The 25,956-nt window shown below is 41.8% G+C and overlaps 1 protein-coding gene across 1 annotated transcript in view; it reads right to left on the bottom strand.

Moving 5' to 3' along the window:
• Positions 1–22,651, bottom strand: part of nek6 (NIMA-related kinase 6) — a 33,969-nt gene extending 11,318 nt beyond the window's left edge. The window contains exons 1-8 of the mRNA XM_038733566.1: positions 22,498–22,651; positions 2,688–2,788; positions 2,296–2,436; positions 1,927–1,989; positions 1,537–1,647; positions 1,118–1,226; positions 821–928; positions 367–461 (exon numbers count right to left, since the gene is read on the bottom strand). Coding sequence (XP_038589494.1) covers positions 367–461; positions 821–928; positions 1,118–1,226; positions 1,537–1,647; positions 1,927–1,989; positions 2,296–2,436; positions 2,688–2,765 — 705 coding nt within the window. The 5' untranslated portion in view covers positions 2,766–2,788; positions 22,498–22,651. The remainder of the gene's footprint in view (positions 1–366; positions 462–820; positions 929–1,117; positions 1,227–1,536; positions 1,648–1,926; positions 1,990–2,295; positions 2,437–2,687; positions 2,789–22,497) is intronic.
• Positions 22,652–25,956: the final 3,305 nt, after the last annotated feature.

Below are 25,956 nucleotides of genomic sequence, written 5' to 3'. Positions count from 1 at the left end.
ATAATCGGAATGAGCCAGGAAAGATGCAGTCGGTACGTCTCTACTTTTAATTGTGCTGTATTTATTGTTTTGTTCTCCCGGTGTCCTGTCAATGTTCTGTCTTTTGTCTTGCAATCCAAACATATATCTGAGCCGTCACCTGGCCTGTGTAGATAGCTGGACTTATTTAAATAGAAGCGGCACTGTTCTGTCAGACGAGCCTGAGATGGACACTGAAAATATTCATGCCGTCAGATCCACTACTAGTTATCACCAGTATATTGCTATAATGGACTTTGCAGCTTTCAGGGGCCACTAGCAAGGATTTTTGTTTGCAGGGTGAGAGTTTTTATTTATCAATAAAGGACAAAGTGTATGTGAGCTTACCTCATACAGAAGACATCCCAGGGACCAGATATCTGACTTAAAATTGTATCCGTTCTCATGGATTCTCTCCGGAGACATGTAGTATGGTGTTCCCACTGGGACAGAGAGAGAAATAAACAAATCAAGTCATCATCTCAAAAACTATTTGAGCATGAGTGTTCTACCTTATTGTAGCAAAGACACATGCATATATAAACCCTAACTGAATCTCTAACTGGTCATTGCCTTTACACACTAATAAATTGAACACCTGACATATTATTGATGAGATTTTATATACTTATATACTTTTTTTTTACTTATTACTATCATTATTATTACTATATATAATAAATCAGCACATATCAGCAAAATATCATACAGCTGGCTGTAATATGTTGTTTTGCATGAACTGCATACCTGCATTTAAACGCTCAAGAAAAAAACTACACCATGCATGCACGATGTGCTTTACCTAAAGAGTGTGCTGCTGTGGTTTTAGAGCTGAAGAAGCGGCCTAATCCCAGGTCACCCAACTTTACCTCCCCTGTGGCTGTTATGAACACGTTGGCTGGCTTGATATCTGATCATGCAGACACACACACAAATAAAAGTAAGAAAGAAGTAGAGAAAGAAAATAATATGATATGATAGGAGTTTGGATAAAGCCGAAGGATGGATGACTTCATTAAATATATCCATAGAAACAAACAGAGATGATAAAGTGTACAGACAGAGAGGAGGGTGAGTAAATCTGTGTGTAGCTGTTTACCACGGTGCATGACTCTGCGTGAATGCATGTGCTCGAGGGCACTGCAGAGCTGCACAAAATATTTCCATATAGTCCTCTCTGGAATGAGTCGCCTCTTCTTCTTAAAGTACTAAACAAATAGAAGGAAGAATTGTTAGTTCATAATAGCTTTCGATGCTTATTTAAAATGTGCTGGATGTGATATATTTATGTGGAATTCAGTGGAGAACTTTGGAGAACTGGTTCAGGAAGTGGGTCAAGTCAAAGAATTACTCTTATCTCAAATTAATTGGATTAGTATCTAAAATATGGATCTTCAGTGTACTTTTATTCCTGGATGTAATGTTGTTGAGTTTTGGTTGCTTTTCTACATGCGGTATATGTGTACTTGTTTAATGCTAAGCCTGTGAGTCTCAGAAGACTTTGTGGTAATTCCTGACCTTTATCATCTGGGACAAATCTCCAGCGTCCGCCAGCTCCAGAACAATGTTGAGCTCATTGTCTTCAATAAAGGAGTCTAGGTATTTGATTATATTGGGGTGATTCAGCTGCTGCAGTGGACAAAGCGGAAAAAGGGTTGTTTCCAGACACCTGAAACTATCATTTGTTCATTTTAATAGCACAGAACAGCTCAGACAAAGAAATACAGCTGAGCTCACCGAGATAGTTTGGGTAAATGCATCAAAGTAACTGTACCAGTGGACATGGGTTACACAAGTATCAAATAAGCATTCAAATGGTGTCAGACCTTTCCTCTAAATAATGCTGGAAACCTTTCAATACTTTTTTTTTTTCCTCACTGACCCCCTGAACACGTTGATCAACTTTACCTTCAGTAGATCTATCTCTTTGATGCAGTCCTGACGAGCCTTGGCATCCATCATCTCAAAGATCTGCAGTAGCAAAGATATAAGTCAATATGAATCTATTCTTTGAATAAAAATGTTTATCCATCCACTCAGGTTCAAGGTTTTGCCACCAGCGGTTACATTTTTAGGGTGAAAATGGTAAAGTGGATAAGACACATGCCTTTGATGTGGGAGAACTGCGAGTCCCACTGTAACACGTTCGCCATTGTGTCCCTGACATAAGACACTTAACCCCTAGATGCTCGAGGCGTACAACCTCTGACATATATAGCATTAGAACAAATTCCGGATATTTAAAGGAGTAGTATCAGACACTACTAAATACTGTACCTGGACTTTCTTGAGTGCCACCAGCTGCCCTTCCAGCAGGTAAGTGGCTTTGTAGACCTCACTGAACTGGCCCCGACCAATCTTCTTCTCAATACGGAAGTTTGCCAGAGTGCAGCAGTAGTTAATGCTTGGCACATTTTTCTGTACAGGAAAACACCATATTAAAAGGTTTAACAATGTCAAGCATTACAGTGCATTATAAAGCATGTTTTAGCCATAAGTAGCCATAGTTTAGATTAGAGGGGGAAGCTAACTGCAAGAAGAAGAAGTGTTATATATATAGATATATGGAGATAAGGACAAGCACTTGTTTTAGAACATGTAACGTTTAGCTTTTTCATTATTATAAGTACTTTGACCCCGTCTAATAAAATACTGGTTAGACATTCTACCTGATCCTCCTGACCAGAAATCTTGTAGAGATTGTTGTCGTTGTCTACGGTGTGCTGGTTGTTGTTCTGTGCCTCCATGGTGGCATCACACCCATCCACTACTGTAAGATAAATATTAAAATCTTCATTTATTCAGCACATTTAAGAGTCACAGAGCATTTTACTTTACAGAGCATAAAAAACACAAAATCTACAACACAAGCGATACGAGCCATTCAGAGATAAAGTGTGAAGCAAGGTGACCTGCTGTAAAGACAACACATGCATGAGGCCCACTTCTAAAACTTTCAAAATGACTATGCACTTGGAAACTGTGTGTGTTAAGTAACAGGGGAAAGCAATATGCATGTACTGACATTTGGAAAATTACTATTCAGTAATGAAACCATATACACCATTCAGTATTTTATGTTCTTCTTACTGAAAGGATAAACTCCCTAATTCGTTGTGTTACTTTATGAAATACAGAATGGTTAATGGCTGTGCAACTATGATCATAATATTCCGGCCACAATAACACAGATATCCAGCATGTAAGCGGATATCAAACCATAACCAGAATGCACACATCCTCCCATGCAGCAGAGCTGTCTACATGTGTAAACATCTGCATTCAAAACATGGTAAAAGACAAAGGTGTCAAGTTGGGGAGATTACCAGAAACTTGTGTAGGGTTATCATAGGATTTATGTCTTGTACAAATTATGAACTGTGCAAAACATAATTGTGTTATGACCAAATAAATAAATGATCACTGAGTCTCATCAGATTTTAGACTGTAGTTGTGCATGGTATTGCAGTTATGGCATTTTATGCCAATGTAACCAGTCCCAAGTTAGCGAGGAGGCTAAAACAGTTGTCAGTCTACAAGACTTTCAGCGTCGGCAGAACGATGTGCTGTTCAGACTACACAACTTGCTGTCTTGTAACGGGAGTCGGCGACAGGGGGTCACACACTACACCAGCTGACAACGAATGTCACCTGATGACTGGCCTCCAAACTAGGGCTTGACCCGAATATTCGACCGTTGGGTACCCATTCGATTATTGATGGTTTTCGCGCGCCTGACCTCTGCCAACAGCAGTGAACGCAACGCTCCAGTTCACATCAAAGGGAGAACTGAATGAAGCCCTCAGCTGTGAGGGAGCACTTTAAACTGAGTGATGACAGAAGGAATGTGGAAGTTATGGTGTTTATTGATTTTATAATTGCTTAATTACTACATTGCTACATTTTAAAATTAATCAGTAAACTGTAGACTGGAAACAAACAGCAACACAATGAACGCATTTAAATAAGCTTAATTATATTAGATTAGAATTTTGCATAATAACGCGTTAGATTTAGTTCCGCTACCAGAAACACCGCTCATCCCGCACACTCTCCGCCTGGACCCCCGCCCGGCTAAACTATTCCCGGATTCTGTTCTGGACCTGCTGGATCAGACTCTCTGCTACGGTTCCCCCTGCTCTGTACAGCAGCCACCAACCCAGCTTCGACGCTTCGATAGTAATTAAGAGCGAATAATCGAAGCGTCGAAGCTCAAAAAATTACATTCGGGCCAGCCCTACTCCAAACCATGTAGGCCTATTGTCAAAAAACACACAGATGAAAAGTGACACAGGAAATTATGTGAAAATACACCTGAAACAGGAGTTGTTTATTATTATGAAGATAAAAATTATAAAGACAAAGAATCTGGGTGAAAGAATGGATTAGCACACGCAGGAGCAGGGATCGCCTGTGCTACAGAGAGAGCTAAAGGTGAGTAAAAACTGTTTTGTAGTGACACATCTAGCTCTTATAGGCTGGATGTGGAGTCGGCCAACTCTTCCAGATATTTAGCGCTAGATATCTGGCTGGTATCTGCGATGTGTCGGCGAGCTGTTTTGATGCGTCGTTGAGTAGTTAATCATAACGATGGGCGAGTGCCAATCGATCACTGATTTACCCCCGATCACAGCCTGACGGTGGTGAGCTTGGCGACTAGCAAATCGGGCTTAAAATCGTGTAGTGTGAACTAGGCTTAAGGCGTCGGGGAGTGAGGTTTACTCGCTGCACAGCCATCTGGCTCCCATTACACTCACCCCTCTAAACCTTACTCCCATCCGTGTCACAGCACCAATGAAAGTGGCCCCCAGGTTTTTTCAAAGGGGAAATGTAGTTAGTATGATATTTATAAAATACTAAGATTTGCACGTCAAAGTTTTCCCCCCAATTGTGGTGGTATGCAAAAAACAGTGACCTTTCACTCACTCAGCTATTTGTTAAAAACTTTTTCCAACACAAAACTGTCCTGTCATCTTTATCTTTTGTCACAATCTGCTCCTCAGTTCCCCTTGGCCCCTATCTCTAGCCTCATCAGTCCTGCAGTCACCTGAGCTTCTCCACTCATCTTCCTACTTCCTTGCCAGTTTGTTATGTTATGTTGCTGTGTGCTTCATCTCTTGATTGGCTATTTCTGCCTGCCTTGAACTTTGAATTCCTGCTTGCTCCTTACTGGATGTCGTTGCTTGTATTGGATTGCTTTCTGGTTTTTACCTTTGCCTGCCTCACCTTCTCAGAAGCGCTTATACCGCTTTTTGGTAATAAAGTGTATCTGCTTGGCCTCAGTTGTCTGCATTTGGGTCTTATCCTGTGTCCCTGTTACCCTGCACTCAACAGTCATGACATCTTTTCCATTTTTATAGCTCCTCAGTAGGTATTCAAACTAAACTAGGGTTGAGCGATGTCCACAAAATTGCCATCAGACGATGTCTACAATGAAACAACGGGATGGACGATGACATCAAGTAGCAGTCTCTATTGTGAGAATTAAATCAACCTTGTACGTTCTTATATAGGCATGTGTTTCCCACACAGACTTCACTTGGTAAAAAAAATTACGTTATAAGTCGCGGACACAGTGGATATTTTAAACAGGGACCAAGTAAAGCAACAGTGAACACACAGAGTGCAGATGTTGATTTCGACAGTTTGATATCTGCTCCTTTGTGCGTGGAGGAACGGGAGGACTCCAGAGCCCTACAAAATGACCTCCAGCGAGCTACTGGTGGACATGTTTCTGACCAAACTGTCTCCATGAGGGTGCCATGAGGGCCCTCTAGTGGGGTCTGTGCTCACAGCTGAGCACCCTGCAGGTCGACTGGCAGTCGCCAGAGAACGCCAGAATTGGCAGGTCTGCCACTGGCACCTGTTCTTCACAGATGAGAGCAGGTTCACACTGAGCACATGACTAGAAACACGCCACGGAAATCAATAAAGGCCTCCACAGGTATGCCACATCAAAGGAACACCTGCTGTGTTACACTATGTGAAGAGAAAGAGAAAGCCGGTCCAAAAGTTTACCATGTACGTATAAAATAAAGAAATCTATTTTATGTATCTCTGGTTGCCAGTCAGTTGCCATTGAGGGGTAAAGTTGGGGCATTTCATAATATGGAGGATGGGGAAAGAGCATCTGCTCAAGGTTTCTACTTGCTAAAAGGGTTTTGCCACTATCGCAAAGTGACTGCGCACGGTGGGAATTGTTGGGACTATCACAAAGAGTATGGTATGGTTGCGATTGTAAAGGAGATTGGAGCGTCATGGTTTACTCTTAAAGTTGACAGAACCAGAGACCCTGCTGGAACTGAGAATGTTTCCATTATTATCTTCCTTCAATGAAGAAATGCTGGCAATAACAGAGCGACTCGGGTAATGCTCAAACACTCACCAGCGTCATCTTTTCTGAGCTTACCACTACATCCAAGATCCTTAGTTAGGTCGGAGCCACCATGAAGTCAGGCAAGCACGGAGAAGTTCAGTGACTGGTGCGAGAGAGAGGGCAGAGAAATACAGTCCTAAACCACCAGATGCCCCAAGTGGTTCTACACGCGGTTTCTAGGTAGATTTATTTTGTCACAATAGAACAGGTTATATAGTGAAAATGAGTTTGTAACTCCCTCCTCCTTTAGTATCCTTTGGGCTCTGTGTAGGTACCTCACCTCACTGATATCACTGATGCTCAGGAGATGGGTACCAATGATCTTCTGAGCAGTTTTAATCATCCGCTGCAGAGCCCTCCAGTCCTGGGCCGTGCACATCCCATGTTAGTGATGTTTCCAGTCAGGGTGCTTTCTATTGCTCCTCTGTAAAAGCTGACAAGAACTGGGAACGGGACTTTTGAGCTTTGTTCACCTGCGTGGAGATGTGAGACGATGTCAGCTTCTCTGTGATGCTGATTCCCAGGAACCTGAAACTGTTCACCTGCTCCACTGACCACTGTAGACAGGAGTGTGTGTCTTTATCTCCTTTTTGCTGACGTTGAGCAGTAGGTTGTTCTCTGAGCACCACTCTACAAGATATACAATTTCCTCCTGATATGAAGCCTCATTGTTGTTTGAAATCTGGCTGATGATGGTGGTGTCATCTGCAAACTTCACAACAGAGTTCTCTCCAGGTCGGGGGTGTACAGTGTGAACAGGAGGGGGCTGAGCACACAGCCCTGGGGGGCTCCGGTGTTGAGCACTGGAGTGGAGGAGGTGAGTCCGCCAATAAGAACTGACTGGGGTCTGTTTGTGAGGAAGTCCAGTATCCAGTTGCAGAGTGTTGTATATAAACCCAGAGTGCTGAGCTGCTAAGCAAGCGACCAGTAATTTTTTTAAACATCTGTTACAACAAGTTCTTATAGGCAAGTCAAGCAACTCGACAGGCATCTTGGTAACACCTCCAACATTGACAGCGTTGTTATGGAGAGATTTGTGCAGCGGGGTTCATGAAAGAGAGAGAGAGAAAGCGAGTGAGAGGAGGTGCTGTGCGCAGTGCATACATTCGCGCAGCAATCAAATACGATTTTAAAAACTCCTAGTAAAAAAAATTTAAAATCAATATGCGGAGGTCAGAGTTGATACTGTGGCGGGCCGCCACAAATAAATCAATGAATGGGAAACACTGCAATATTGTGACAGATTAAACATACACTGTTCTTGCTTGTAGGCCAGGCCTGTGTTATGATGAAATTAGGTGATGCATGAATTATCATTATGAACAACGGTGGAGAAGAAGTAAAAAGTAATAATTTCAGAGAAAGATCATTTGAGAGTCAAGTCATGGCATTAAACAATATCCTAATATCATCAGGAAGGCTTAACGTTACCTACAGACCACAAGAAAAAGTAAGTTCACCGCAGTGTGCTAAACAGCTGAATACAAAACCAACCAATTCAATCACCAATTAATGAGTCCTTATCTCAGTTCAAATCTCCACAAGACTCCATCTCTCATCAAAACACTGACACAACACTGGAGTTCCCCACCTGCGCAGCCGGCAGATGCTGCTGGTAAGGAGGAGCGCACTGGGTGTAACTGACAACAGACTTGGACCGAAATGGTGAGATTGGTTTAAATATCCATCACAGATATTATGTGTGTGTGTGTGTGTGTGTGTGTGTGTGTGTGTGTGTGTGTGTGTGTGTGTGTGTGTGTGTGTGTGTGTGTGTGTGTGAGAGACGGAGGCGCATGTGCTGATCGCCACAATACACTAACCTTAAATGTGTCTTTCTGTTGTGCATTTTCCCTGTCAGCCAAAGTGGCAGAAATCCGGACGATGTCACCAGCCACCGCCAACAATTTACCCGCGGGTGGCAGGCGCTAATTTCATTCCCTGATTGACACTTTCCACAGTGTCAGGTTCTATCAAGCCTGAGGCCATTGGACAACAAGTCAAGGTAAGTCAGCCTAGTGTGCCAAGTTAATGCTTCCTCTGCAGACTGCTGCACTGCACTCTCGTGTGTCACGTGACCAGAGTGTAATTGCAGCCTTTGCAATTAGAAAATCTCGTTTTATCATATTGCGATATTATCGCAAATGCAATTAATTGTTCAGCCCTACCTCTGGGCGATTATTTCAGACAAACAAGACCAGGCCTCTTTCTAAATGAATGAGGAGCCATAACTGCACTTTCAATCGTCACTGGACTTAAAAACTGCATGTATACAATCACTATTAAAATCTGGTTAAAAACACTGAAAAAGTTTGATGACATTGCCCCAAAATAAGCATTTTTCCAAACAAGTTTCTACTACCAATGCTTGTTAGTAGTGATGCATGCGTAGTAGACCCTTATGTCAACCTTAATGTGCAATGACATGATTGACATGACTGTTTCCTAGCTCGGCTGTTAATAGGTAGACAATTGGCTTTCTATTGGGAGGGGCGGGATATCCGCCAGCTTTGGCTTTACTGGCTCTCCCTATAGAGTTGTATTGAGGATTCTTTAAGTAACGTGTCTCCTTTTAAAACGTCTGTGGTTACACCCACAAAAACTGCAGCACTTTCTTTACAAGAGGTAGACAGGGCAACTGACAACTGTCATTTTAATTCTCCACTCCTTCCAGGACATATCACAGTAGTCAGGGTTGCAAGGACCTATAGAGTGGACACACATGGGGGCGACTGGGCATTAGGTGTCAGACCAGAGCTTTTGCTCACCACAGCTTTCTCAGTGGTGCTGAACAGCTCTATCTGCGTGTGATCAGAATCTGTGTATGGTTCTTCTCCGATTATTTAGTTTCAAAACCGAATCGCAAAAAACAAAAAATCTAGGGCTGGGCACTAACACGATATTATTGTAATTATAATGCAGTTATTATTATTATTATTTTGAAAGTCTGTTGCTCACTGGCTCTGAATGCACATACAGTTATACCCTGGGTCACATGAGGGGTGGGAGCTCAGGATCAGTCTGCAAATCAGCCACCCAAACAAGCAGTGGAGGGAGGCTTCAGCAGACTACGCTGGATGCAGCGTGTGGGAGAAGTAGATAAACAAAAGTAAGACAAGCGATCAAATGCCATAGAGAGCCTAAGTCACTTCCACTTCCCGCTCATGGTACCTTATTTTTGGAAAAATTATGTACGGTAGTCAATGGCGAGAGACAACTTATCTTTTTATCCCGTTAGAATTGAACCCTGAATTACACATATGATGTTGGTCAATTTAAAATAGAATTTTGCAAGTAAAGAAAGTCGCATTTTGTTGTAAAACAGTCAAGTTACATGTTGTTTTGTGTGAAATCGTCAATGAACTACATCTCGCACAATATAGGTCACCAACATGTTAGCGCGGTAACGCTAGCTAACGCTCATTGCTTTCTTGCTACTAGCTAGATAATGTAGCTATGTTCCACGCAGAAATGTATCTCACCTGATGTGTTTAATCCAACGACTCCTGGCTCTTTTATCAAATCATCCTCTCATGTAAGTGTTTTGATGTTGGCTTCAGTAACGTTAGCTTCAGTCATTGACAGAGAAAGTTACAACGTCAAATACGTGACTTTTGGGTTTGTGGTCTTTGTAATTATGTGTTTTCACAGTCTTATATCTCAACAGTTTTACATCAAACTACGACCTTCTTTAATTTAAAATGTATCTTTTAAATCGACAAAGATCATGTGTGTAATTCGGGGCACAATTCAAACAGGATCAAAATATTTGTTGTCTCCTGCCATTTTTGCAATATTTTTCCAAAATAAGGTCCCAAGGTGGTCCCCCGGAAGGGGAGGGACTTAGGCTCTCTATAGCAAAGTGGACAGCTACACACTGCATGCTGATTAGTACTGGGGAAGATGTCGGTCTTGGGAACGTTCTTAAAATTGTACTCGTTTGAGTAAACGGCAGGCGCTCTATGGATTGGAACCCATGGCAACGGCTTCTGTGCGCTACACAGCTGTAGCCTATACTTAAGTTAAAATTATAGGCTACATAAAATTTAATCTGATAGGCCTTCATCTAGTTTTGCAGCTCTGTCATGCCCAATTCCCTCCTGTTGATGTGCTGGTAACTATTTAGTAAACAGTAATAGATTCTGGAAACTCACAAACAATGAGGAGTCTCTCTTCCAATGATTTGTGTTCCACATCACGTACAAAAAGTTAAAGACAATTCAACTTCGGCAGCGGGCGGGCATATGCATGAGGCGAGCACTTCACCTCACTCTAAGAGGGAAACTTGATACTGAATATAACGTGTATGCTGCTCTCTGATAAAAGAAAACTGTTTCTGCTGATTTCTGTTCAGAAACCCCCCCCAAGAAAACTGGACTCTGATGGTAACTTGTTCTAACAAGCTAGATAAAAGGTAATGCCCTGGCAGTGGCAAATAGCTTTGGTTTAATATTTGATTTGATTACATTAATGTTTAAGTTGAGATTTACAAGAAATATTGGGGCTTCTTTTGCCTGAATTACTGCAGCAATGTGGCGTGGCATGGAGTCCATCAGTCTGTGGCACTGCTCAGGTGTTATACGAGAGCCCAGGTTGCTCTGATAGTGGCCTTCAGCTCTTCTGCATTGTTGGGTCTGGCGTATCGCATCTTCCTCTTCACAATACCCCATAGATTTTCTATAGGGTTAAGGTCAGGCGAGTTTGCTGGCCAATTAAGAACAGGGATACCATGGTCCTTAAACCAGGTACTGGTAGCTTTGGCACTGTGTGCAGGAGCCAAGTCCTGTTGGAAAATGAAATCTGCATCTCCATAAAGTTGGTCAGCAGCAGGAAGCATGAAGTGCTCTAAAACTTCCTGGTAGACGGCTGCGTTGACCTTGGACCTCAGAAAACACAGTGGACCAACACCAGCAGATGACATGGCACCCCAAACCATCACTGACTGTGGAAACTTTACACTGGACGTCAAGCAACGTGGATTCTGTGCCTCTCCTCTCTTCCTCCAGACTCTGGGACCTTGATTTCCAAAGGAAATGCAAAATTTACTTTCATCAGACATACATAACAACATAACTTTGGACCACTCAGCAGCAGTCCAGTCCTTTTTGTCTTTAGCCCAGGCGAGACGCTTCTGACGCTGTGTCTTGTTCAAGAGTGGCTTGACACAAGGAATGCTGCAGCTGAAACCCATGTCTTGCATACGTCTGTGCGTGGTGGTTCTTGAAGCACTGACTCCAGCTGCAGTCCACTCTTTGTGAATCTCCCCCACATTTTTGAATGGCTTTTGTTTCACAATCCTCTCCAGGGTGCGGTTATCCCTATTGCTTGTCCACTTTTTTCTACCACATCTTTTCCTTCCCTTTGCCTCTCTATTGATGTGCTTGATTGTGTAGCCTACAGAACTAGACTGAGAGACCATTTAACATTTTACAAGTTTCACTTTTTGAATGGAATTACTGAAATAAATCAACTTTTTGATGATATTCTAATTTAACTTATTCATCCTGACTTGCTATGTTTTTATTTTTGATTGACACTCCATCCTATATTTTTCCTCTTTGATAAAACTTATAGTTAGGGCTGGCTCAGGTTAGTCCTGAACCATCCCTTAGTTATGCTGCTATAGGCCTAGAATGCCGGGGGATTTCCCATGATGCACTGAGCTCCTCTCTCCTCTACTTTCTCTCCCTCTGTATGCAACCTCATCCCATTATTGCATGTTACTAACACAACTTCTCCCCTTTCTGGTAGTCTTGTGCTTTCTCGTCTCTCTCCTCTCTCCTATCACTTCCTGCAGGTTTTCTGGCTCTGGAGCTGTGGAGTCTGGATCTGTGGCTGCGGGTCACCTGCTGCCCCCGTGTTCCTGCTCGACACCCTCTGCTGCAACGACTATTGTTACTAGTCCTATTGTTATTATTGTTATTATAATCATTAACATTACGATTGTTATCATTAACACTACTATAAATATCTGTACCATTTTCATTTAGTCTATAGCAACATCTGTTGGGCTTCTGTAAATAACATCATAGAGTATGGTCTAGATCTGCTCTTTTATGAAAAGCGCTGTGAGATAACTGTTGTTGTGATTTGGCGCTATATAAATAAAATTGAATTGAATCACCTTTATTGTCTGTACCTCTGTGTGTGTATATTGTGTAGGCTGCCTCCCTCCCCTCTCTCTCTCCTTACATCCCTCTCTTTTTCTCTCTGTTAAAGCAATCTTTAGAGTTTCACTGCATAACCTAATTAATGTATTTTTGCATATTTCCTTCTGTACAGATAATACATATGCCTGCTCTGGGCTTGCTTTGCTGAGCTGTATCTAATTGTATTTACACTTAACAGAGAAACTTATTCATCCTGACTTGTTATTTTTTGATTGACACTCCATCCTATATGTACCTATCCTTAATATCCTATTTTTTTACTGAGGACAAACTATAAAAGTAGCAAGGTTCAAATGATATAAAATATAAAGCATGCATAGTAAAAACAAAACAAGTAATACATTTAAATAATATATCAGTGCGTGACTGTCAGCAGGGTTTACAGAACAAAATGAAAATATAGCTACAAGCTACCTCATTTACAGCTACATATTCTATGAACTAACAAACTAACTCAGACAGACAGCAATACTAAACTCTCTTTTCTGACAGTGGAGTGCCTGTGCGGATGACTCATGATCACAGAGACTTAGCTGTAGTTTTAACTGGAAATGAGGAGGCCATTTCCAAACAAGTGGATAACTGAAAGTCACAAAGTGAGCTGAGTAGCCGCATCATTGTGACCTCTTGGCTGAGTCATCTCAGCGTGATCTTTTGCCTGTACTCTCCAACTGTATTTAAACAAAGACACACTAAAAGGAGTAATGCTTCACTTCACATTTTGTGAAGAAATAACCTCATTATTAACTGTGCCAAGTGAAGTATTAATGATGAATTTTGACCACATAGACCTGCAAAAATATCTTGAGCTTAAAGCTTGGCCATGTTGAAACATGCTCCCTTTTCTAAAACATTACAAGCATTATTCTACAACCCCCCCATATCTGATGAGTCAGCTTTAAGTATTTAGCTGAGTGTACATGTGCTAACTTGCGCTCATCTTAACCTACTCAGCTCTACTAACCATTAAAATGTTAGTAATGCCAACTGGGCCTCATGCCACAACTTAGGTTACACCACAGGAACAGATCTGTGCTACACTCCTCAGGCTGCTGTTAATGAGGACTGTGCTGTTGTTGGCATTAAAGGAAATCTCTCAACATAAACCTGCCTTACGGTACAGGCAGGTCCACAGTATGTTGCCTGGCCTAATGGGCTTCCTGCTGTATAGGTTTCCACTAAACCACACTAAAAGTCCTGATTAATAAAATAACTTACACCCCAAAAGGTATCAACTCTCCTGAGAACATATGCCTCAGATTTATGATTTTTTCTAATCCACTGATTCAGTGTTCCATGAGCCTCTCTGTTCTCATACCATGCCTGGCTTTTACACAATGATTCAGCCAGAAAACAGTAAAATATATTTTTGAACAGGTCTGTTTCAATAAGAGGTGCTGCTGGGCCAGTAGGGGGCAGTTTTCCCTCTGGTCCTAATGATAAGATCCCAATGCCCCAGTGCAGTGTAGGGATGAAAGGATTACCGGTTTAACAGTAAACCACAGTAACATTCCCAACGGTTATTATTACTGTACACATTTTAATTACCATGATAACCGGGTACGGTTAACCACGCTGTTATAATCTCACGACAAACACTGTCCAGCGTCTCCCAGAAGCAGGCGCGCATGCGCAGAATGCAGCGCGGGTTTCTTTGGGTCGCGGCGGAAGACGACGCTGCAGAGACTTTTCAGTCACTCTGAAGTCCGGTCGTATTTTAGTTTTTATGAGAGTGCTTATAGTGAACGCAGGGTGAGTGAACTTTTAGCTTTGGTTTGTCTCTCTGACTTGCTAACGGCGTGTAAACTGAAGCTCTCAGTGTTGCTGCTCTTGTAAAAAGGCTACACGTTGTTCTGCTGCTGTGTGCGTATTCGTCCGCTGCACATGAGAACACGTTACGCAGTTTAGCCAGCCAACCAGCATCTCTAGAAACGCTACAGACTGCTCTGTATTTATGTCAGTTGTTGGGCTCATTGCAGTTACTATCACTGTCTTCTAAACACTTATTTGTTTTCATGTAATTGTCCGCGGGGTCATTGTATTAACTATATAATATAAAATCTTGATAATGCACACAATCCCCTGATAATACTGATAACCGTGATAATTTTGGTCACTATAATCGTGATATGAAATTTTCATACCGTTTTGTCCCTAGTGCAGTGATGGGGACACTGCGCTGTAGGAGCAGCCGTCCTTCAGATGAGATGTTAAACCGAGGTCCTGACTCATACAGTAATTCAAGACTCAAGTCTCAGTCAATAATTCGTTATGAAAAAATTAAACTAACATTTCAGTTTTCTTTTTCTAAACAAACCTTGCTTTCCACTTGTCTGCTTGTTAACTAGAATGCCTGGCAGAGCTCATTTGTTATACATGCATGCATCTTCTCAGTGTCTTTAGAGTACAGTATCATGCAGTTATGGAGGTTTATCATTAGGCATGGGTATCGCTACTCGATACCTTTAAGGTACCGACCGAAACAGCCCAGTATCGAGTAGGATCGAAACGTCTCCAGTCAAACCAGTACTTCAATCGATACTTTCTGTAACCAGATCGCAGCAAAAAATGACTATTTGTATGGTTTTCCGCTTGTAGCCAAACACGCAAGCAACACACCTAAAGAAAGAGAAGCACACACCTTTCTTTTCCTGATGTGCCTGCACCATAAAAAAAATAAGTCCTGCACGCGGCTGCAGTCTCAGGCATGTTACTGTCACTGTAGCAAGTTTATCACCACAAGCTTGGCTTTCCGTTGGTTTCATCTTCTGGTATCATTTAACACTTCTCGGTACATTTTATTTGCTGTTCACATCACTGATCGATCACTGCATTCCATCACATTAATTAAACCTTTTGTGGCGCAGCAGCGATCAGCTGATTTTACTCACGGAGCCTCCAGCTGCAGCTGCGGCTGCTTCAGGTGTAGTTGGTTTGATCAGCTGGATGTGCAGCTTCTCTTTTCCTCTGTTTGCTTCTTTAAAGTCTTTAGTGTAGTTTAGTGACTTGTTTAAACAGACTCCTTACTCTTTTTATTCTTGTGACTGTCGTTTTTGGAGGAGGTTTGCGACTCACCAATACAGGAAAAAGTACTCGCAGAGATCTGTCAATTCAGTTTATTATTATATTTAACAAAATAATTATACGTTGTTTACTTTCAACATTTGTTTCCCACAACTTATTTGGTCACTAAACTATATCACTCCTCCTCTCTCATCTCAAGCTATAGTCTTTCTCCGTATATTATTACCAGTGAGGATGAACAAATTAGGATGAGAAGAGTAATTTGAAACAATAAATAAAAGATAACCTTGCTTGTCCATAACAACAATAAAAATAATAATAGGCTACCAATCAACTACTATGGCTTCAACAGGTGGCATTTTATGCAAGGTATCGAATGAAGTACTCTATTGGTATCAGTACCACTTTAAAGGCTCGTGCTGTTCAGACTACACAACTTGCCATCTTGAGACATGTTTTCCCAGCTTCATATCCTACTTCCTGTCAGACAGGAAGTCTGTGATCCACCTGCAAGTGGAAGCTTGGAGGTATCCACTGCAAGCTGGCCTGCAGTGGATACCTCCACCTTTCATTTTGCTGGACTCTGTAGAGTTGGAAGCCTGCCAGCTGCAGCGCAGAGTCTGGTATCAATCTACACAGCCACGTCTCGGTGAATCATAAAACATAACATGAATAAAAGTCTGGGGTTTCCCCACCAGTTGCTGCAAAGTGAGCGCACGTTAGAGAGAAATATTCCCTGTAACAGTGTGCAAAGTCAGACACAAGCGCACCGGTACATTTTAAACTCTTTTCTGGTGAGAGCTCTTGGTATCACAGCAAAAAACTGAGTTTGCAACCAAAACACAGAGGCAGCCATCCGTGTAACCATCTTAGTTGAACAGTTAAATCTGTTGGCATTTGTGAGTGAGAGACTTTCGCAATTTGCCGGGGGAAGTGTGGGATTTCCCCCTTTCTGGTTTATATATCCTGCTTCTGCTGAATAATTTTAATCCCCAGTGGGGACAAAATTTATTCCCCTCTCAGAGTAATCAATGCTACTTCACTTGTGATGCAACGGATCACAAAACTCAAGGTTCAGATGGATCCATAGTTTGGTTAGAGTTACATTTATTTTAAAATGCGCTACTTTGTCTCTGTTGGAGCTGCCTCTCTGTCTGCAGGTAATCGCCACTCTGTAGTCTTGCTGATTGGTTCCAAGTTGCGAATAATAGCCTATCAACACTCACAAGACATTTGCTCCAGTGAGCAGCGGAGCTGCGTGTCGAAGGGAAGGCAGCTGATATTACTGAGGCTGCAAAACACATCACAGTCTGATGTGCCACTGGTGTATCAGTGAACATGCCCGAACACACAGCTACAAGGTTTCACTCAATGACACTCTTATCAGTCGCTCTCCCTGTCCCCACTCACTGCAACGCTGCATCGCGATGTAACATTAAGTAATGAATACTTTAATAATAAACAGTGGGAGAAAACATTTTTAAACTTTGGAATCAATCCACAGTTCACCTGGGGAGGGGGGGGGGGGGGTATAACTAATTATCTCCCCCCCTCTTTTTTTTTAATACACAAATCACACCCTGACCATGAGTTGATTTTTATTTGTTTAAAATACAACAGAATTGAGCTACCGGCAGCTAATAAGCTCTCTTGGTTATCTATCCAACTTATTAATATCATATCATTTAATAGGTGACAGGTTAAGATCGTGATTATTCTCCTGTCTGGTGCCTACCTCTTACTTTGGATATTTTGGATAAACCTACGCTACAAGGTGACAGAAAGCAAATATTAACAGGGATCCAGACTGCAACCAATTTTTAAAAGTACTTGCACATGTGCACCTGCAAATTTGACAAAAAAATTTATTTTTTTATATCATGTTGAAAAACAATGAGGTAGCGAGTCTGCACAGGGAGATTTCCCGTTTTTCTACGCAGCTGGCCACATCTTTTAGCGTGTGTGTCTCAGGGCCTGTTAAGACGGGGAGCAACGCTCCGCCTGCGTACTCTAGGACCCGCGGGGTATCACTGTGTCCCCACAGTGGGTAGTAACCATGGCAATGACTTCTGTCCGCTGCTTAATCTCTGCCGGTACAACTGTAAAACTTCTTTATATAGTAGAAATTATTGAAAGATAGATGTGTTAATTTTTGTGCTGTTTGCTTTCTGGACACCAGGGAGTAAACATTTTTTTGTAGAATATAGGAGTGCTTTTTTGACTTTTGCATTATAGGCCTACAGTGTTTCCCTTAGGATTTTTTTTCAGGGGGGGTGGCAGACCCCCCGAAACTACTAGTGTTGCAGAGCAGCCATGTTACGGATACATGATCATCAACATGACGCACTCATTTTTGTCTGTTAATTTTTGTCTGTTAACCAAGTTACCACCTCCTGATGGAGCTACAGCTATGATATATTCACATATTGTGCGATGAAATGATGGAAAGGGCCCTATGAAATACATTACATTTTTGCCTTTTTGTAATCAGAAAGTGTGTAATCATATGGTGGTGAATTAAATTTCAACAATTCAATAAGAAATTGTATCATGAAATACTATATATTCAAATGCATGTGCAATTATATATGGGGACAATTCACAATGTAGACTACTGCAACAGTAAGATGTTAAACCAGGCTATTTTAATACTATTTGCTCAGGGACAATTCAGAATGAATGCATTGTTGCAGTACATGTATTGTGAATTGTCCCCGATAAAATAGGTTATTGCTTGACAGCCTCCATATGCTGCTGAACACATATATACGGGTCTGACGACGCTACTCTCACGTGGGCAGCGCGCATCCTGGTTTACAAGCTTGGGCAAACTTATGTTTAGAATTTTTTTTAACAGATAATCTGACACCGCCACCACATACACGAACTCTACAACGAGCTGGGCTGGGCGTCTTGCATCTGCCGATGTGGTTTCACTTCAAGTTAGCACTTTCTAGCTCTTTCTAGTCTTCATCAGTGTGTTTGTCAATGTGGAGGAGCCGCTAAGCCCCGCTCGCACTGAGACACTGACAGAGAGGACAGAAGCAGCTCCGGTAAACACCAGAAGTTAAAATAAATTGAACTTTTGAGGCGACGAGCGAGAAGCTAATTCCCTGTGCGTGTTTGTGTGTGAAAAGGGTTAGATCTCGCGAGTTTAAAAAAACAACAACTGGGAATCTGTAATGTGGATAATTTTCTTTCCAAATGAACACACTGACAGCATTGTGTTGGACAGATGTCTGCAGCTGTGATTGTGACAGAGAGAGAGTGAGAGAGAGAGAAGGACGGGTGAGCGAGAGGATATATACAATTTTAAATAGGCCTGGTTAAAAAAAACTAAATCTAAAAAAAAAACAATATGTGGTGGTCAGCGTTGATATTGTGGCGGGCCTGTAAATGAACGTATGGGTATCACTGGTCTACAACATTAGCAGTCTGGTGATTTGCGTGAATAGGGTGGCCTGGGATGGTGTCAAGTTCCTGGCCTGAATTATTGTGCCAATCAGACCCTGGCTGAGGAAGTTTACATGGCTTAGATTTAGCAAAAACACCAACACCATTAACTAGGGATCGACTGATATGTTTTTTTCCTGGGCCGATACCGATTATTTGTAACCAATTAGACCGATATTTGGGATATTTGGGACTATTTGGGAAAGATTATCGATACGATACCTTGACTTTGATATCCTGAACGATACTTTTTTCGATACCAGTTTTATTCTCAACAAACTATTGTTGTTTGTATAAAGTAACTTAATTATTACATTAGTATCATTAATATTGTTTGTAATTTTAATAATTGTTCCTTTGAAAAATTCTACTGCTTGTCAAAAAGCAAGACATATGTAACATAGGCCTATATCGTGTTTTTGTTGTTTTTATTCCTCCTTTAGTTTTTATAATGTCATTTCATTGTTCATTAATTATATATTTGTTATTGTTTATATGTGAATTTGTGCTCTGGCAAAATTGCAACCTAAACAACCTAAACATTCATGGCAATGGGCGAGAAAGAGAGAGAAACAAGTTTCTGCCACTACACATCAAAGTTTCCTCCTCACTAGAGGAAGAGGTGGCCAGGCAACAACTATCACAATAGAAAGTAAACTCAATCACGTGGTCCTTTATTCCCCTGCAGCAAAGACACAGACATCAGCCCAAGGATCGGTACGGGATGTCACCGTCGGTGACGTCACTTACTGATCCTTCAGAAATGTTTGGGGAAATGTAGCGTGTGTTGACGCTACTCAGTCAATAAAACATGTGTGCGTATGTGTGACCTTCAAGCGCGGTCTGTTTCCACACCCATAAATCTGTGCACCTTGCTGTTGGGCATGCCGTGGAGACAGTGGCTGATCGTCAGCAATATCAAAATATAATCATTATTAGTCTATCAGAATATGCTACCCCTGATATCTTAAATAAAGGTGGCATAATGCTCCCCGTCTCCTTACAGATCACATGGAGTGGGTAGTGGTGCAATTTAAACAGATTCTGTGGTGGGAGCACTATTTCATGGGGGATATTAGTCTACCAGAATACGCTATCCCTGAAATGATGTTATTATATAATTTAAAAAAAACAGATGTCATAATACTGTGAGAGTTACACCTTTATGGGATTGGAAATGGGAACACATAAGGTAGCATTCTTCGATAGGGCAGAGCGACTCGATAGACTATCGATTTGCGCTATGGTAGCATTTTTCGACAAGGCAGTCGGTGTTTCGAGTCACTGCTCTTGGCAGCTATTATCTTACATCACAAATATCTCATCAAGCCTTGTGCAACGTAGCCACACTTTTCTCCACGTCTTTTACATCCACGAGCCACATCTCTGTGCTGTGTTTACATCACCACAGCCAATTACAATCACTTTTAGATTTGGGCACATCAAGCATGCTGCATGCTTATTGGCTCATTGACGTTAACAAGAACCTTTAGGTATCAAAAACCAGACATTTTTTGATACTCAGTGGTACTGAGGCAATTCGGTGCCTAAAACGTATTGAACTTGATACCCAGCCCTATTCACACAGTGTAAGTGCAAAGTACGACAGTAATAAATGTGCGTGCGAAACAGCGTGCTATATAGTTATATGGATTAAACGAAGCTGCGTTGATGCTTCGTCAGTGCTTTTTAGTAATCAAATTAATCGATGAATTGAAACAGACATACATACAATTCATTTACTCTCAAAGGTCAGGGTTTTCTGTATATATCAAAATCTAAGGCAAGTAGAGCTGCAAGAATTAATCAATTAGTTGTCAACTTTTAAATTAATTGCAACCTTTTTTGATAATCGATTTCAGTAATTTTTTATGAAAAACAAAATTCTGATTCCAGCTTCTTAAATGTGAATATGTTCCGGTTTCTTAATAACTCTATGACAGTAAACTGGATATCTTTGGGTTGTGGACAAAACAAGACATTTGAAGATGTCATCTTGGGCTTTGGGAAACATTTTTCACCATTTTATAGACCAAACAACTAATCGATTAATCAGGAAATGAATCGACAGATAATGAAAATAATCATTTGCAGCAGCGCGCTTACTGTGAGCAGCATATGTTTTCAACCCCCTCAATAGCAGATGTCAAACCTTCGACACAATTCAAACGAAGTGCCTGACAGGACGTCCAACAGCGTCGGCAACCACCTTCCCGCACACCTTTCTGATGTCAGAATTTGGATAGTTGTGTGTAACAATTTCTGTAACTTTCCAAAACAAACAACCGTAGACAAACGGCAGAGCAGCAATTAATGAGGGCCTGTGAAGACATGGCCTCCTGCTGGGTGGATAGTAACCAGCCCTCCCAGTCACACAGAACACTGGTTCCCTGTCACAGCTTACACGTGACTAATTTTAGCCAGTTATTTGACCTTGGGCGCCCAGGCATCCTCATATCCACCAACAACCAACCACCCCTTCCACACCGCCCACCCCCCACCAGGCCTCCACCCTGCAAACAGTGTTGACTCCTGCTGCTGCTTTTCATATAATGCATCAGTTTATGTTCATTTATGTTCACAAACACATACACGAGGTTCAGCTTTAACTCATGTAGAACATATCATAAACATGCCGTTTTCCTTGCTGGAGGTGTGTGTGTGTGTGTGTGCCTGTGTCTGTGTAATATTGTTGCAATAAGCCAGACTTTGTCTGGGAATGTTGTTTCACATTGCCTTATCACATTTTATGCCAGAGGCCATTTTAAATGCTTTATATACCAACTTAAAAGGAAAATGTCACCAAGTCGCATTGCATCGCAGCCTGATTAAATGTTAGTGTGAAACTGCAAAAGTTAGCAATGGCTTGCAGTGGTTTCCTGTTATGAAAGAATAGCCTAAATAGAGGAAATAAATATCTCAACAGCTCATTTATGTTGTGATAAACACCAGAATAACTTCATTTGGCCAGACTGACAGGCGGCCGAGCATTACATTGACTTGGCAGTAGCCACATGTCAATTTATGAAAAACGTGACCAAGCATACTGGAACTTCATTTCACTTTCCGTTTTCTGCTTTTTTCTTAAACCTGTCAATGAGTGTTCTGTCCTGGCCAGACACAGCGTAGCTACACAAAGCTCTTTGTTAAAAACTGCGACAAAACATGTTAAAACAAGATAGCAGTGTTAACACAGCCTCATTTCCGTCCCAGGCAGCGGGGAAATATCATTTCCATATGGCCGCAGTAAGCTAACGCTGTTGCTAGCTAGATATGTGCTAAGTCGGTTTTGCAACTTTCCAACATCAGTAAACAGAGTGGTCGAGGCGTTTCGTGCGAGACAACCACACAAGCAAATGTCAACAAGTTGGCTCGTGCAAAACTCTGCATGCTAACTTTGTTTTCAACGCGTAGCCGATGTGCTGGACACAGCGTTTACAATGAACACCTCATGCTTACCTGAAGAGAAGTTAGTAATGTCCTGCTGACCTGAAAGCTTATTGACAGCTTCTGCAAGTTATACTGCTCCGTGTTGTTGTGCAACTCCCCCCCTTCTCTCTCTCTTTCTCCCTCTCTCCCTCTCTCTCTCTCTCTGTGGTTTGCTGCCACGCAGGCTGCCCAACTGAGCTGCTGGCAATTTACCGAATGAGAGGAAGGATACTTCAAAGTCTCTGATCTCTGCATGGCAGAGAGGTGGTAAGGTTTTGAAGTGTTTGTTGAAAAGTAGGTCGAATGTCACATCTCCTTCTCTCTTCACTCAGACCCCTGCATGTGGGGTGGGATGGGATCATTGTTAGATATTATATTAGAGTATTACATGAGAGAAAGCCTAAGAAAAGCCTCCAGTTTAAGGTACTTTTTGTACATATCATCATCGGCTGTAGAAAAGTAGATACTGTTTGCTCAAGTCAGGGACTAGCCACCTTTTCAGAATCAGAATCAGAATCAGTTTTATTGCCAGGTATGTGTACACATACGAGGAATTTGACTCAGGATTGTACATTGCTCACGATGTGCTTACTCATACAATAATAAAATAATAATAATAATAATAAAATAAAATCAGACACAAACTACAGAGTAGACAACACTAATATACACACTATGAACAAAACAATATAGACATATTGACAAATAGTGCAGTGATCAGAGTGCAAAGGATGCAAGTGTAAACTATTATTCTCATTATGTACATGTTGAAGGTAGATATGATATACAGGTACACATACACATACATGTACATATGTACACAGTGTGATGGAGCATAGTGCAAAGGATGCTGGAAAAAATAAATAAGACCTATGACCTTATGACCTGAGGTAGGTGTATTGGTATACAGTATATACAATATGACATAGTATGAACAGCACTGAAATAGAGAATGGTGAATAAATAAATAATAAGTGGAAACCAGTAAACAGGTGGCAGAGTTACTGGGTTATTGCACAGGAATTGTTCCTGACACTATGAGTCAGAAATCAGCTGTTCATCAGAGTGATGGCTTGTGGGAAGAAACTGTTCCTGAGTCTGTTGGTTTTGGCGTACAGTGCTCTGTAGCACCTACCAGAGGGGAGAAGCTGGAACAGGTTGTGTCCGGGGTGAGATGGATCTGTAGTGATGTTTTTTTGCCCGTTTCCTGACTTTGGAAATGTATAAATCATGAATGAAGGGCAGGTTGGCACCGATTATTTTTTCTGCAGTCCTGACTGTCCGTTGTAGTCTGCTCCTGTCCTTTTTGGTGGCAGATCCAAACCAGACAGTGATGGAGGTGTGATGCAGACCCAAGTTGACAGCATCATCCACTGACTTGTTAGCCCTGTAGGCAAAGTGCAGGGGGTCCAGCAGGGGGCCTGTAATGTCCTTCAGGTGGGCCAACACCAGTCTTTCAAAGGACTTCATGACTACAGATGTCAGGGCGACGGGCCTGTAGTCATTCAGTCCAGAGATGGAGGGTTTTTTTGGGACCGGGATGACTGTGGAGCGTTTGAAGCAGGAGGGAACTTCACACAGCTCCAGTGATCTGTTGAGAAGATGGGGGCCAGCTTGTCTGCACAGATTTTCAGGCACAATGGTGAGACACCGTCAGGTCTAGGAGCCTTCCTGATCTTCTGCCTCTGGAAGAGGTGGCTCACGTCCTCTTCACAGATCTTGAGTGCGGGTGAGAGGTCAGAGGAGGAAGGTGACTGTTTGAAGATGGTGTTGGAGTGGGGGAGAGGTGTGACTCTGGGCTTTTCAAACCTACAGTAGAAACCATTCAGCTCGTCTGTCAGTCGTTGTGTACCAGCAGTGTTGGGGGATGGTCTCTTGTAGTTTGTGAGTGTCTGTAGGCTTCTCCACACTGATGCAGGGTCGTTGGCTGCAAAGCTGTTATTTAGCTTTTCAGCATAGCACCTCTTTGCAGCTTTGACCTCTTTAGTCAGAGTGTTCCTGGCCTGGTTGTACAAGACTCTGTCCCTACTTCTGAAGGCCTCCTCCTTGGTCTGACGAAGCAGCCAGAGTTTCGCTGTGAACCAGGGTTTTTGGTTGTTGTATGTGCGGAAGGTTTTAGTCTGCACACACATGTCCTCACAAAAACTGATGTAAGATGTCACAGTGTTGGTTAGTTCGTCCAGGTAAGTGGCTGCAGCCTCAAAAACACTCCAGTCAGTGCAGTCAAAGCAGGCCTGGAACTCCAGCTTTGACTCGTTGATCCATCCATTTTAGAAATACTGAGCTCATAAGCCTAATACTTTCTCCGCTATCCCCAGATAAATATGAAGACATGAAAGTTCAGCAAATATTTCTATAAATTTAATAATTTTCTAAATTTAATCCGTTTAACTGTTCTAGTCTTTAAAATGTTTGTCAACTACCCTTTTTCCATGACAAAGAAGAGATGTTGACAAGCTACAAATACATCTTTGACAAAGTTTAATTGCAATTGTTTAACTGCATTAGGAAGAAAGGGAGAAAAACCTAAAGTCAAATATAATTCAGGGGTAAAATCCGCCTCAGAGTCCACCTTCTATCATCTTGCTGGAGTCTTGCCCTCTGACAGCCCGGAACACAGTGTGAGTTCTTGATCAGATGTATTTCTGTCATAGGTAATACGTGTTTCAACAATAAAGCCAGAAAGAAAAGCCAGATGAAAAACAGCAAAGTTTGAAGGAGCTGCAGGCCGCAGCATCTACATAGCCGTTGTCATTTGTCAAGTTCAAGATTGATTTGAAAAGTATGTACTACATTACCTCACAACAATAAGATAACAACTACACTTCTTCGTTGTTTAAATTGTGGGCTATTTTTGGGTGATAAAGTTCATTTCATACCTACATTAAACAGTATTTTACACAGTATTGTAAGTGCCTTAAAGCCCAACTCCAACAGTGAAGTGTCCATCCCTGTCATTTTCTCCAACTTTCTCTCCTTTTCCCCTGAAATTTCTATAAACTGTGTTTGACTTTTTGACAGATATGCGAGTCTGTTATGTCAATACTTGACCATGACATCCTTTTTGATGTGTCTTAAACGGTAGGTTGGTATTATAGGTAAAGCACTAAGTTGGTTTGAATCTTAAAGGACATCCTAGTGTTGAACTCGAGGCCAGTTTTCCTCTTCCTCTACCCCGGCCACACATGGGGTCTGTTAGGGATCCATCCTGGGGCCGTTTTATTTTACCTGTCCATGCTCCCTCTTTGAAACATTTTTAGGAAGTATATCATCCCCTGTCACTCCTACACTGATGATTCTCAGCTGCACCTCCTACCAAAATCTAGGGATTCCCTACAACAACTGTTTGAGGTCATTAAGGCTAGATGGCAAATCTTCTTCAGTTAAACAGCAAACAGAGTAATTCTCTTTGGTCCCTCATTGTCCACAAGTTACTCCACCAGGATGCTAGGCCACCTTAACCTATATGTAGAGTCACATGCTATACAC

The sequence above is a fragment of the Micropterus salmoides genome, unplaced genomic scaffold (genome assembly GCF_014851395.1).
Source record: "Micropterus salmoides isolate LMB-PRFRI ecotype aquatic unplaced genomic scaffold, ASM1485139v1 Ms_hic_scaffold_20, whole genome shotgun sequence".
Lineage (NCBI taxonomy): Eukaryota > Metazoa > Chordata > Actinopteri > Centrarchiformes > Centrarchidae > Micropterus > Micropterus salmoides.
The sequence above is the reverse complement of the archived record's forward strand: the minus strand, read 5'-3'. Positions and strand labels throughout refer to the sequence as shown.